The sequence below is a fragment of the Fistularia commersonii genome, chromosome 6 (genome assembly GCF_037954325.1).
Source record: "Fistularia commersonii isolate RoL2024-O1a breed Wild chromosome 6, RoL_Fcom_v1.0, whole genome shotgun sequence".
Taxonomy (NCBI): Eukaryota; Metazoa; Chordata; class Actinopteri; order Syngnathiformes; family Fistulariidae; genus Fistularia; species Fistularia commersonii.
This window is the reverse complement of record NC_141289.1, coordinates 20,309,633-20,323,429: the sequence shown is the minus strand read 5'-3', so window position 1 is coordinate 20,323,429 and position 13,797 is coordinate 20,309,633. Positions and strand designations below refer to the sequence as shown.

Below are 13,797 nucleotides of genomic sequence, written 5' to 3'. Positions count from 1 at the left end.
CATGCATCCCGCTCACTTGGAAAGGCGTCGACTGTGATTGGATCGCCCATGCAAGTTTACAAATCAAATGCGGAAAGTGTCTGACTGACTCTGAGAGAGTTAGTGGTAAAAAAAAAAAAAGCCGTTTGTTTTTCTCGACAGCCGCTCGCCGGTGTCGGGACGTGCGGGGGTTAGACGTTTGTGCACGCCGTCATGCGGTTCTACCTGCTTGCACCTCTCCTCCAGGTTGCCCTCTCCAGGCAGAGAGGCCACGGAGCTGAGCCGGCCCGAGAAATCCTCCCCTGCCCAGTTATGGAGGGTCTGGGGGTGAATGGTGGATGAGGGAAAGGCCGTTGGGAAAAAAAAAAATAAAAGAAAAACAAACAAAACAAGACAACAAAACAAGAAAGGCAAACAAACAGAACTGAACGTACAAATAAGGACACAGCTAAAAGAAGTGAGAAAGAAAACGCCGCCTGCGGAGGGGGTGTTCGCCCGGAACCGGACTCGAAGCAGACCGGATCGGAACGGCTCGGCGCTCCTACCTTGCGGACGTCCGAGCTCTTGGGCTCGGTGGTCCAGGTGATGATGCGCGACACGGCCAGGCGCGTCTCGCTGGAGTTGACGAAGTCGGACGGGTCCATCTGGCGGGCCAGAGCCTCGATGTAGCGCAGGATGGCCACCTTCACCTTCAGGTTGGGCGTCTGCGTCTGATCCACGATGAAGCGCATCAGGATGTTGAACTGCTGCTCGTACGGGAAGGACTCTCTGCGCGACAGACGGGAGAAACCGTTCAGATGCTTTGGGGTGTTAAGACGAGAAAGTCTCATCCATCTCCGTCCGGACAGAAAAGGGGAAAAGTAAACATTGTGCGTCAACAAACCAAAATGATTTCACACCCATAAATCTTTGTATAAAAAAACCTGCGTTTTCAAAGAGTGTGTATCGTTTTTATCGCTAATTTTGACTCCGAATCTGTGTCTTTACCTGCCTGTACTTTATGGACTGTTCCACAACAGCGGCTGCAGAACCTCAAAGGAAACTGAACTACAAATATCACATCTTTTATGCGCCTTGTAACCCAATTGCAACCTGATCATTTGCAAGAAAGTAAAAGAAACTCATTTTAGAACAGCATATTATGAGGAAATGGTTTGGAAATGATAAACGAGTGAAAAAAAATGAAAATTACCGAGCCTACGATTCCAGAGGAAAAAAAAAGAATCCTGAAAAGAATTGGCTGGAAATTGATTTGCTCAGAAAATAAGCTAAATAATTAACCCGACCAGTCCAAACCAATTCAACAAGACTTAGAATGAGATTCATGGATACTGAAGGTTTGCCGTCCTCAAGGACCGAAAAGCGGCAATAAAAGGAAAGCAACATTTATTATTCCGTCAAGGAATTCACTTCCCGGAACAAAAAGCGTTCAGGACGACGAAATGAACTCCCGCAAGAGCTTCGTTCGCTTTTCCCAGGATGGCGGCTGACCTGGTGACGTCCAGAGCCTTCTGCACTTTGGCCTGGACGGAGCCCAGCAGGTCGGCCCCCATCTTCTTCAGCAGCTGGGTGAGCAGGACGAAGAGCCAGTCCTGCAGGTCCTCCCGATGCAGCGTGATGAAGTCCACCAGCGTCTCCAGGAACATGCTGAACACCTGAGGACGACAGGGAGCCCGGAGGATGAGTCGCCGCCACGCCGCTCGCTTTTGTATGGTGAGGTGAGTAAACACTTACTCTCTGGTGTTTTGTTAAGAGTCCGCAGAAGGAAGGAGGCATGCAACGAAAAACACACGGTTAGTTTGTCCCGTTAGTGAGAACACAAATCACACTTTTTTTTTTTTATAATGTGACGATGACTGACGCTTCCTTTCCCTTCCCCTCACAACAAGATTTATATAAACACAGGTTATTGAGGAATGATGTGATAATAGGGTGGTAGCCGTTCCCCCCCCCCTCAGGACTGTGCACACACACAAACACACACACACAAAGACATTGTCTCGATATACGTTCATAACCACTGAGTTGATGCGAAAATATTTTTTTATGACTTTTTTTATGTTTTTAATTTTCTTTTCCATAATTCAGAGGGTCGCACTTTCACGGATGTTATTTCACCTTCGCAATGCAGGTTTTTTTTTTTTTTTTTTTTACGTTTGTGCATCGCGATGCGGAGCGCGGTTATACATCCCTACTGATGCGTCAGATCCCTTCAACGGAGGCCCAAAGTCACTCATGTCTCGGCGTACGTCCACCGTCACACAGCAGTGTGTGAGCAGCACCGCGGCCCCATTCTGTCTGCTGAGGGTCACCTTGCTGTGGGGGTCTGCGAACATCCTGGTGAAGATCTCGCACAGCCGCTTCAGCTCCACCCGGCTGGAAAACACACACACACACACACACAGGATTGTCTTTCACTGACTCTTAAAAGGTCACATATTATATGATCCGATATTATTTATTAAACACTTTAAGCTTCTCAAATTGTGGGGCGCGCGTGCGCCCGGGGAACACGCGTACTTTTGATGCATGGAGGACCCTCACTTTTTGCGAGAGTTACGTTCCAAGAACAATTTGATGGTATTTACGGATATATTAACCCTCAATGAACCTCACTCTACCCTTTACCAACCTCCCACAAACTGTTATCGACCAACCATCGGCTTGTATTATCCTTCCCACACTCTTACACAGTACACGAAACACTGTTGGAGAATTGTAATGTACAATAAACACTGAAATACAATACGAAATGTACAGTGAATGAGTACATTAAAACTAGCAGTACCTTTTGCTCGCTCTAAGCGATCTCGGGCAAAACACACACAACCCCTTTGAAACTTAAAAATGAATTGACATATGATATTATTTTTTTCACCTTTATGCTATGTATAAACAAAATATGTGGCTTTCTTTTTTTGAGTCAATGAACAACTGCAGAGAAAACTAAATTACATTTTTGCATGCGGCAAAACATTTTGAACTCCAGAAAGAAATAAGTAGGATTGAAGGTCACTTTGAAGCAAAATATTCAATGTCTACTTGAGTGTGGGGTCATTTATCAAGGGCGATAAAAATATTTTTACACGTTGAATTTAGTTGTCACCCTAACTGTCAAATTTCAAATTACATTTTGAAAATGAACGAAATAAAAAAAATAAAAAATATGATGAAATGTATGGCTTGGCTTCACTGTGACTGTGGTTGGGAGACGAGGAGATACCGGTGCGTTTGCTGTGAGCTGAGTTGCAGTATCACGCTTCAAACCTGCGTGCTGCAAAACGTGCTTGTTGTAGCCATTATTCCTGACTCAGTCATTTAAGATTAAAAAAAATAATAATTAAAAAAAAAAAACGGCAAATTGTAGTATTAATTTTTGTTTTGTCGGTTAAAGAGATTTATATATTGCGCTCCTGAGTTAATGTTGCTGATCAATTTGAATACATTGAATTTACTTCATTTTATTTTTCAGTATCAAATGGTTCAATCAAAAAATATTTGTAATTTAAATAAGGATATATATTTTTTTAATTTCAGGCAAATTGAATATTCTCTGTTGTAGGCTAAAATACGATGATAATAAAGTTATTCTTTGCTGCAAGTTGCTATATATCAGCTACGTCCTAATATAATTTGCGTGTTTTTTTTTTTTTTTTTAGTGGATCTAAGTGGATTTATTCATGCCCTCCTCTTTTCTGGAGAAAAATTCACATCGTGCTTTAAGTCTGATGTCATCAAACTATCCAGTTGCGCTGGGAAAGCGTGACGAACCTGAGCATCCTCTGGCTCTTGAGCAGGTTCTGCAGGCCGAGCAGGCCTTCCTTCCTCTCGGACCAGTTGGCGCTGGCGCAGTGGTTCAGCACCTCCGCCACGTCCTCCGTCTGCCGCAGATAGTGCGGCGCCATGCCGCCGTTGCGAGAGCTGTACGAGCGCTCGGAGCAGGCGCTGGACGCGTCGCTGTTGGCGTCGTCGTCCGAGTACATGCCCGGGGACTCGAAGCGGCGTCTCACCGGCCTCCGCTGAGGACGGGGGGGGATGGAGAGGTGGGGTTAGGAGGTGGACGGGCAGAGCGGCCGCCGAACTTTCCATCTACCGTGCAGCTACGGGGTCATGCATGTTTCCATGGAGATGGAGAGGATCATCACAAGAGGCTGGATGGACCTTTCCTGAACCTTCCACATTGGCCTGACATGTCAAACTCAGGTCATTGCTTTCTTATTTTCAGGTTGTTGTTCATCGCTTGTTTTAAAGATAATTTTCACGTGGAAAAAGGAAAAATAAGACCAATGATTAGTTTGAGAGCGCCAAAAGAACATTACATTTGTCAACCTGAAAATAAGAGGACATTTTCTTCACTATTAGACAGAAAGAAACACCAACCCTGCTGTATCCTACTGCACACGGGTCAGGAAAAACTCAAAATGGCAATTTAGTATTCTGAGTATTAATTCTGGAATAAGAAGTGATTAAATGAGAGAGACGGTTTCCACACTGAGGGAAGAGAATTATGAATTATGACTGAGCGGACGGTGAAAATTGCTGTTTAACTGGCAGCTTTTATCGTTGTACTGGATGAACGGGACGCTGAGCCTCGGGGGCCCTGTTTTCATGAATCTTGGTCCGGGGCTCTATTTTCATTCATCCCTGTATCTTGTCTGAGAGCCTGCGACATTAATCTGCAGGCCGGTCTCCACATGAGCCGTCACTCCTCCGCAGTCTGGGAAAAATAGCTGCCGCGCTCTCCTGCCAAGACGGCCGACTATCTCATCGTAAACGGGTGCGGCGTTTGACGACCCGAGACGCGCCAGAGAGCCCATAAAATCCAAACTTCCCGTCGCGGGTGACACATCCTCTCGGTCCGGTTCATTATTCATGAAAGCGGGATGAAACCGCCGATACACCCGTCCATCATTCAGACGGCCTGGTGTCGCCCGGTGTCAAGAGTGTTCGTGCCGGGAGATGGGCGGAAAAACCGCCGTGATTTCAGCCCCCTCTCCGCTGTGGCTGAGGAGACGCTTCTCTGATGTTTCCTCTCCATGTGGTACGCATCATCATGCGCCATCAAGCCAGAAACATGTCACGGGATCAGATATTCTCCCTGGATTTCAGAGGAGATAGAAAGCGAGCATGACGACGCGTAAGTCATCTCCTTCCTTCGCGGAGCTCGGAGCCAAACCTTCTCGTCCATCCGTCTTGGTGCATCAAAGGGCTGAGAAGTGTCTCCCGCTTTAAAAGCAGATGTTCCATCAAAACGGCCGACAGGGGCGACAAATCAGACGATGTAAACAAAGCTTCGCACTGCCGGATGGGAACGCCGCTCTTGCAATAAAACAAAGCTGGGACGCCTGGCCCGACCCAGGGAAACAGGGCCTTTCTGTGTGTGTGTGTGTGTGGGGTTGGAGGGCGGGAGTGAGGGTTAGATGATGTCTGAGGGTTTAGTGCTCATGCGTTCATGCAGACACAGAAGGATCAGCTCCTCTACCTTACTCCTCGAGTCTCCTAACAGCTGACGTTCACGGGAAGAGAGAGAGCACAACGCAGGTTAATCGACACTCTTTGCGCCGCGTCTTTTTCACCGAAAACACTCGGGCCTACCAGAGCGTCGGCCACCGCCGCCTCCACCTCCGTGCCGGTGTTCAGGATCCGCATGGCGTTGACGGACGCGGAGATGCGAGCCTGGTGGGAGAGCCGGTCTGCAAGGGAGAGACGGGATGCGGCTCGTTTACAATAGATGTGGTTCAACGCATTGTTCACTTTTCAACCCAACGCTCCTCCAGGTCCAACATTTGCCATCCAGCATACCATGACACCAACAATGTCCAGCGAGAAAACAACAAAATAAATCATCAGAGAGCAGCAAATAATAATAAAAAAAACAAAACAAAAACAAAGGCACGTGCTGCTTTGCAAAAATAAAAAGTAGGCTCAGACAACTCGGCATCATGGATCTGACATTTCAATACAAATACAGTTTCACTGCATGTTGGGAGTTACTTTATTGATTCATGTTACGGCAACTTTCCCATTGAAATGGTCTAAAAATTGTTGCGGCTGTTCAGGAAATAATGATGAAAATGTTTTTAAAAAAGTGCCCAAATTGTGTAGGTATGGGTTGGTATTGTAGGTCATGTAGGTATTGGTTGTGTAATAAAAATTGGCAAAAAAGCAAGGAAACAACACAAGGATTGACCTGAAAGTGAGCAAAAACACACAGCAAAAAAAAAAAGAAAATAATAATAAATGAACAGCTGCAAACACAAAATGTACTGCTCCAAAAAATAAAGGGGACACTTCAACAACACAATGTCAGTCACACTTGTGTGAAATCAAAGTGTCCACAGTTGTTTTAAGGACATAAAATCAACCTGGAGTGTGTTTTTACACTTTTCATTTGGAGTTCAGACCTTCATGGGTTCATACATTTAATTTCCATAGATCGTTTTTGTGTGATTTTGTTGTCAGTACAGAACCAATTATTTCATAAGAATGTCATTCATTCAGATCTAGGATGTGTTATTTTAGTGCCCCCTTTTATTTCTTTGAGCAGTATAATTCATTGATCAGTGGCCGTATTCATCAGTGTAGGTCAGATCAGTGACGTGGGATCAGATGCCTTCTGGTTATAAAAAGCAAATCAAAACATGTCTCAATATCAGGGTTCATCAGAACCCCTGAGGGTGAAATCATCACCAATCACTGAACCCCTTTTTTTATTTTTATTTTTTTAAATCTGCTAAGAAGCTGCGACCACTGGAGCCGGCCATGCAGGCTGGACCAGCACTGTGAGCCGACGACGTCACCGGTCACCTGAGTAGCACTCAGACGAAGACAAGGCGCTGGTGGAGCGGGAGTGACGGCGTGTCGCTGGAGGAGACGCACAGTGACAGCAGATCACACAGGAAGTTAGAAAGGGACAAGATGAATTCCTCCCGGCCGGTCCGACGCCAGCGCGCCCTGCTAACCCTGCTCTTTTCCCCTCGCGGTTCCTTTTGACATACCTGAGGATTCTCTCCGGCTCTTCTAGAGGCAACAAGCAAACCCATTGCTTCTGTGTATCTGTGAGAATTCATTTTTAGAGCGCATTAATGTCCTCTCTCGCTAAGAGCTCACTGGATCTGAGCCCTTCTTAAAATGCAATAGTCCGTCATTAATCTGACGGGTGTTTATTCTAATACGCTTCATCAGGAGAGCAGGGAAGAACAGATCATGCGACAGGAGTTGATCCCACCGGGCCTGAGCCTCCATGCGCTCCACCTCTCTTGGATCGCTGCCTCTTTTACGCAAACTAACTCCTTTCACGGGCATTTACAGTCTTTACGTTTATCAGATTTTTTTTTAAAAATTGCATGTTGACGGACAAGGCGGTAGAAAGAAAACATTTTCCAGAGGCTCTCGTCAACAGAAAGTGTTATTTCTCATTGTCAGGGGTTTGAGAAGTAATCAAATATTGTCCGGCTGTGTTTTACTTAAGTTATTACACTTAATTAACCCCCTGCGGGAATTCTTTCGCTGCATTTATCCCACCGTGGATCAACCACAAGCTGCAACACCAGGGGAGCAGTTAGTGTGTTGCTCAACAACACTTGGACACACACACACACACACACGTTTGGGAATCGAACCAGGAACGTTCGTTTCCGGGGACGATGGCGCTACCTCCGGCGCCACGCCGTCCCCCGGCTGTTTCCAGGTGATCCGGGGAACACGGGCTGCCTCGGTGGGATCGGTGCGTTAGGGGAGATAGTGATACAGACATGCAGAGGTGCAGGAAAGACAGAAAAGTGCCTGCTTTGTGTGGATCATTCCGAGCTGCAGTTACATTTATTTTCCACAAGAGCGTAGCCTTTTTTTTTTTTTTTTCCTCTCTCTGCGCTCGGCCGAGGAGGGGGTTCGGTTCCGTACTCACCCAGGGGAGAGAAGCCCCTGGCGGGGCTGGTGTCGCGGCTGCTCTCGCGACTGGTTTCGCGGCTGCAGCCCTGACTCATGCTGGGCCGGGGGATGCGGCTCCGGGCTGGAAGGGGAAGGGGGGGCAGATACAGACGGACGGACAGACAGAGAGCGGAGCGTGGCAGGAGTTTAGAAGACGATCAGCTGAAGCACTGCAGACACTGTTAGTGAGGCGGGAGAGAAGGGAGGCAGCGAGGATTAGAGGAACAGAACGAGAAACACCGTCGACAAGAGGCTGGAGACTCACGGTGACCCTCGGACCTGACGCGGTCTCAGGGGTCAGATGGGCTGAACTCCACTCAGAAAACCCTCATTTTTAGGAGCGGATGGCTTGCGGCCTCGCGCCGGGACCCGAAAAAGCAGGAGGTCCTGTTTCATGAGCGCCAGCATCACGATGCCGTTCGTTCGGCGACGTTTTTTTTTATCTGCTGATTGGAATAAAAAGCTTATCGATGCCTTTAAGTGAACCCTGCGGGCCGAGGTGGGGCGACGTAGTCGTTTCTGCTTAAATTAACATGAGACTTTTAAAGCGCAATTGCTGCATTCTAATGAGACCTTCACGACAATTTTCATAAAATGTAAGATCCTTGAACTTTCCAAAAGGGAACGAGGATTAATGACACACACATTGGCTTCAAAGGCTGTCATTGGAAATAATAAAAAAAAAAAAAAAAAAAAAAACACAGACTTTCCCCGCATCCCTACTTGGCCAAGACATTATTAATAACCGTCATCTTCATCCTCCCACGCTTCATCCTGAGCCAGCAGACTGAGGACGTCTCGCTTCCGGGGGGGTCCAAGGCCTTTCCAGGCCCAGCCGGACGTGGCTGGGACACCTCGGACAGGAGGCTCCTCTTCAGACGACTCCTTCTGCTGAGAAGGAGGCCCCTCCACGTCCGCTGCCATGTCTAACTCTTCTTGCTCTGGAATCTCACTGTGGAGACCCTTGCAGGGGCCGGCGACCTTCACCGCACAGCAACAGCACACTAACTCCTCCAACACCACCAGGTGCTTCATTTTTTCCATGCAAATAAAGTTATATGCATATATATGTACATACATAGATACATATATATGTATACACATGTATGCACGTATATTCATGTATATACACACATATATACATATATGTTGACTGGTAAGACAATAAGCCTCTCCAGTAAAAACACAAAAGTCAGGAGATGCTGCCGTCAGTGAGGAAGCATCAGAGGCAGGAGAAAAACCGGATCAATTCTTGTCCGTCGATAAAGAGATAAGTCTCCGGACAGCAGAGAAGCGGACGAGCAACGACGACGTCATCCCGATCGCAACCTTTATTTCCCGCCCTGCGATCTATGCGCATTTTCAGAGCGTGACCAGGACAGTTCCTACCGTTGCCTGTCCGGGTGGGGCTGGTCTCTCGGCTGCAGCCCTGGCTGCGGTGACCTCGGGGTCGGCCCTTGTCCGTCAGGTTGGCGGCGGCGGCGGCGGTGCCCATTGCGGGCCGCGGGATCCTGCCATAGGTGGAGCTCAGCAGGCGGCCCGGGGACCCTGACCTGCTGCCGGCTGAAGCAGAAGAAGAAGGGACGTCGGTTTTCACACTTATTTTGCTCGTGTAACATTTGAAATGCATGCTTTTTAAACTAAAAGCGACGTTAGATGTTATGCTAGCAGACGTACATCCACGACCAGCTCGGAGGACAAACAGTTCTCTGTGCTGTAAAAGCGGCATTTGTAAAAACAGACGCGCGATGGCGAACGCCGCTTACGTTGAGACTGCGAGACAACTTTCCCTCTGCTGCGACCCCGGCTGTCCGTCACGGCCGGCGAGTTTCCTGAGCTCGTCCTCCGAGTTCGCACTCGGCCTGGAGGGTCAAGAGGCGAGAGGCGGGACAGCGAAATGAGAAGCGGCTCGACGGCAGCTCTTAAAACACCCGGACGGGGAGTCGGACACACTGATGAGAGACACACCGGCACAATGGGAGGGTTTTCTTGCGTCTCCTTTTTTTTTTTTTTTTTGACACCCACTTCCTCTGGACATCGATGTGGGAGATTAAATGTCACAAGAAAAAGAAAATACATTTAAATCAGAGATGTTCCAACACCATTGTTCTTCCAGCCACTGATTGCTAGCTTTATCAGCCAATACAAAGCACAGGTGAGATACCAGCGTAATAAAACATATTACAATGGATATTTTATGATTTGTTTAGATATCATTTTTACAGCTTTTTCCTTTCCCATCATTTTCTCCATATAAAATGTCATTGTTATTTTATTTTATTTTTAACATGTACAGTTTTTCTGTAAAATATCTGCCTTTTTTACATGAACACGTATGGTTCCTTGTCTTTTTTGTAATTGAGGCTCACAGTTTGATATATATAGTTTGGAAACCTCTCCTGTATTTCTCTCAGTTTCTTCCATCCTATTCCAAAAAACTAAATTCCACTTAAGATAAAAAACAAAACAAAAAACCAAACTGGACCAGTGAGCCTCTGAATGAACAAAAGGAGACTCTCTAAAACAGTGATTCCCAACCGTTGTGCCACGGCACAAAAGTGCACCATGGAAAAATGCCCGCTTTCACCTGATTGGTCCAAAAATGATTTATTCAATGCAATCAAAGTTCTACTGCATTTCCTCAGTTCCTGCAAGAATATCAACATTGTGTTCAAGCAAACAAGGCCAGATTTCCCACTGAGTGAGTCAACGGAGACGACAGTTTCTTTGGAGTTCATTAAAAACGTTTCGGCCCTATTTATTTGTGGTGTGCCGTGTGATTTTTCCAATGTAAAAAATGCGCCGTGGCTCAAAAAAGGTTAGGAAACACTGCTCTAAAAAATAAATATTGCTTTGCTCCTGGATATTTTGCCTCTTGCGTGGCACAGGACAGAGGCGGGTCGCCTCGCTGACACCCATCGGGCGATCGGAGGCGCTTCTACTCGTGGTATGGGAACAACTCGCACTGACAATCAGACGGTAGAATTCTGGAGGAGGGCGAGACTGATCTGGGTCTGAAGACAAACACACCGATTGGCTGTTGGACACGAGGTGCGTGCAGACATTTATGACACCACTGGACTCGGGACATCGGTGAACGTGGAGACGACACGGCGTGTTCGTGGGTGCGGACCCGGACCAGACGACACAGAGACGCTCGTCATGCATCGCGACGTCAGTCGGCCGTCCTGGCCGTGCTAACGCTAACGCTAACACTAACGCTAACGCTAACGCTAAGCACAGTCAACTAGACTGGAAAAACGGAGAGGTCACGGTTGACTCCCCGGCTCCGGTGGCCAACATCAACCTTTTTCATGGGATATTAAAAATGCAAAGGCATGTTCACACTGAGGGTCAGGGTCCTTGTCCTGTTTATCTGCTCTATATTTCTAACGGGCAGAACATCTGCACTGATTCCAGGGGATTAGGACAAAATGTACATTGTCAATGGATAAATACGTTTCCACGGAAACGTGCAAAACTTCAGAATAACAAACAAGCAAGTCGCGTAACTGGCGTTGCAGCGTGATGGAAACCGCTAATGTGCTTTTATAGGCTTAGAAGCTTTACGTCCTGGGTAAACAAATGCGTTGCCAATCTGACTTTCTGACTTTTTGCAAAGATTTAGGTGAAATCGAGGATTTGGATGGAGACTCGGAGAGTGAGGGGGCAAGATGTGGCAACGCGGTTGATATATTAGCGCTATTAAGAGTAACAGAGACAAAGCAACTGGTGAGAAACAGGAACCAGTTCGGTTTCTGAAACTTGGCGCCTTTAAAAGACAAGCGCACACACACACACACACGCACGCACACACACACACACAGAGCAGCTGGATCTTGAGAGGGGCAACATTCACACACACCTGTTATTAATATTTACAGTCTAAGATAACACGTCATGTCCAAGAGACACAGACGCTGACAAATATAGAAACCCAAACATCTAAAGTCAACATCGGTGTTGGCTTAGCAAGCTCGCATTTATCTAACTAATATTTAAAGGACTTCTTGAAATAATGACTTAATTACCCACAAATATCCCGGTCACACTAACTCTTTTTAAATAACAAGTTAAAGTAACCTCTTGCGCGTCAGTCTTTTGCCGATGTCGATGGAAATCATTTTACGTGACAATTATTTCAAATAATTGCGACGTGAAAAGCCGTACGGAAAAAAATAAAGTTAAGCCGTTAAACAGAGAACTGGCAGTAAAAGGTTTGAACGCGCTTGGATATTTCTAATCGTGTGTCAGGATCTCCCGGACCGACTGTTGACGTTCGGGAAAGGATGGCATGCATGCACACACATGCACGACCAACATCTCACACACACACACACACACACACACACATACAAATGCACACAAGCACGCACGCAGCTTACCGTCTGCATCTACACACCACGAGCCGTCTGGCAGGCGGGTGAGCCCGGGAGAGACACAACAGGGGTGAGGGGGTCAGGGGTTTAGAAGCTCACAGATGAGTAGCTTGGGGAATGTTAACTGTTTTTCAGAATCATTCCCATCAAATGAAAACTAAACAGGAAAACAGAAGCAGCAAGCGAGCGGCTGCGTGTTGATGACATTTTCGGTGCCGACCAGCGAACGCCCGCTTCCACATTTTCCCTTGTTTGCAGAGAATTCATTGTCTATTTGGATAGTTTTTCATGCCCTTTCTTATTCAAACTGTAACAATCATTTCAACCAACTTTGCTTTTTGGATCGATTTTTTTTCAATATTTCTGTAATTCTATTGTTGACATACGGCAGTGTATTCCAACCTTTAGATTTTTTTCTTGCAGAAATAAGACGTTACATTTCAAATATCGTCAAACAGTGGACCCTCGCTATTTCAGTTTGACTTTCACGTCCTCGCTAGTTTGCAGATTTTTTTTGTAATACGGTTCTCGCGATTTATCGTTCTTTATTTGCAGTATTATTATTATTATTATCATTATTATATATTGCAGTCTTTGAACATTTTTTATGATGAAATAGCCATATTCTAGCTTAAGAAAAAACAAACAGTAAAAAAAATATTGTAAAATATATTTACCATAGTAGAATATAGTCAAATTAAACTAAAGTTCATTTTATAAAATAGATGAAATAGGAGATCTCCATTGCGAAACAAAGATACCCAGCAATGCATACTCTTGCTGCCACCACTGCACCCACACGGATCTCATATGGAACAACATGGCTAAGTAGATGCATTCTTGGCAAGCTAGTGAACCGTAGAAGACTGGGGGAAGCGTCTTCCGGTCGATGGTGGGTTGGTTACAGTTTGTAAAGGGTTGAGTGAGGTTTGTCAAGGGTTAACATATCTGTTTTACCATCGGAATGATCGCGTCTCTACTTAGCGGAAATACACTTCTCACGGGGAGTCTTGGACTGTAACTCCCGCAAAAAGTGAATTTCCAGGCATGCCGACGGAATGGAATCACATCTTCCTAAAACTGCTCAAAATCCTCGATTGATTATCGAACAGACGCGTTCGAAACGAATCGTCTTCTTTTCCTTTCCAACCCCGTGTACTGTTCATTTAATTCCGTAAATTCGACAAATCATTGATGTGGGACAGGAGGGCCGCGAGTCCGACCGCTGGCGTTCACGGGTAAATGTGTGATCACACCTTACCGAGGGAGGCGTAGGATCCCGGCGGGAGGGCGGAGGCCGAGCTGAAGGGCGCGTTGGAGGACGGCACGGCGGGCATGCGCGTTCGGGCCGCGGCGGTGGCCGTGGCGTTGACGTCTACGTCGCTGCGGGATCGCTGGAGGGAGCCCGGCGAGGAGGCCGCCGCCGCCGCCGCCCGGCCGACATGACCGGCTTTGGCTGCGAGAGAAGGGACGAGAGGCGCCCGGTGAGCCGCGGCGCTTCTGTCAGAGG

General features: G+C 46.9%; 1 protein-coding gene across 1 annotated transcript in view; it reads right to left on the bottom strand.

Annotated features, from left to right (window-relative positions):
- LOC147233624 (CLIP-associating protein 1-A-like) overlaps positions 1-13,797 on the bottom strand; it is a 54,289-nt gene that overhangs the window by 12,474 nt on the left and 28,018 nt on the right. Inside the window, exons 19-29 of the mRNA XM_086148618.1 lie at positions 13,549-13,743; positions 9,675-9,770; positions 9,298-9,471; positions 7,886-7,990; positions 5,575-5,672; positions 5,462-5,485; positions 3,751-3,998; positions 2,292-2,355; positions 1,471-1,634; positions 525-747; positions 205-300 (exon numbers count right to left, since the gene is read on the bottom strand). Coding sequence (XP_086004744.1) covers positions 205-300; positions 525-747; positions 1,471-1,634; positions 2,292-2,355; positions 3,751-3,998; positions 5,462-5,485; positions 5,575-5,672; positions 7,886-7,990; positions 9,298-9,471; positions 9,675-9,770; positions 13,549-13,743 — 1,487 coding nt within the window. The remainder of the gene's footprint in view (positions 1-204; positions 301-524; positions 748-1,470; positions 1,635-2,291; positions 2,356-3,750; positions 3,999-5,461; positions 5,486-5,574; positions 5,673-7,885; positions 7,991-9,297; positions 9,472-9,674; positions 9,771-13,548; positions 13,744-13,797) is intronic.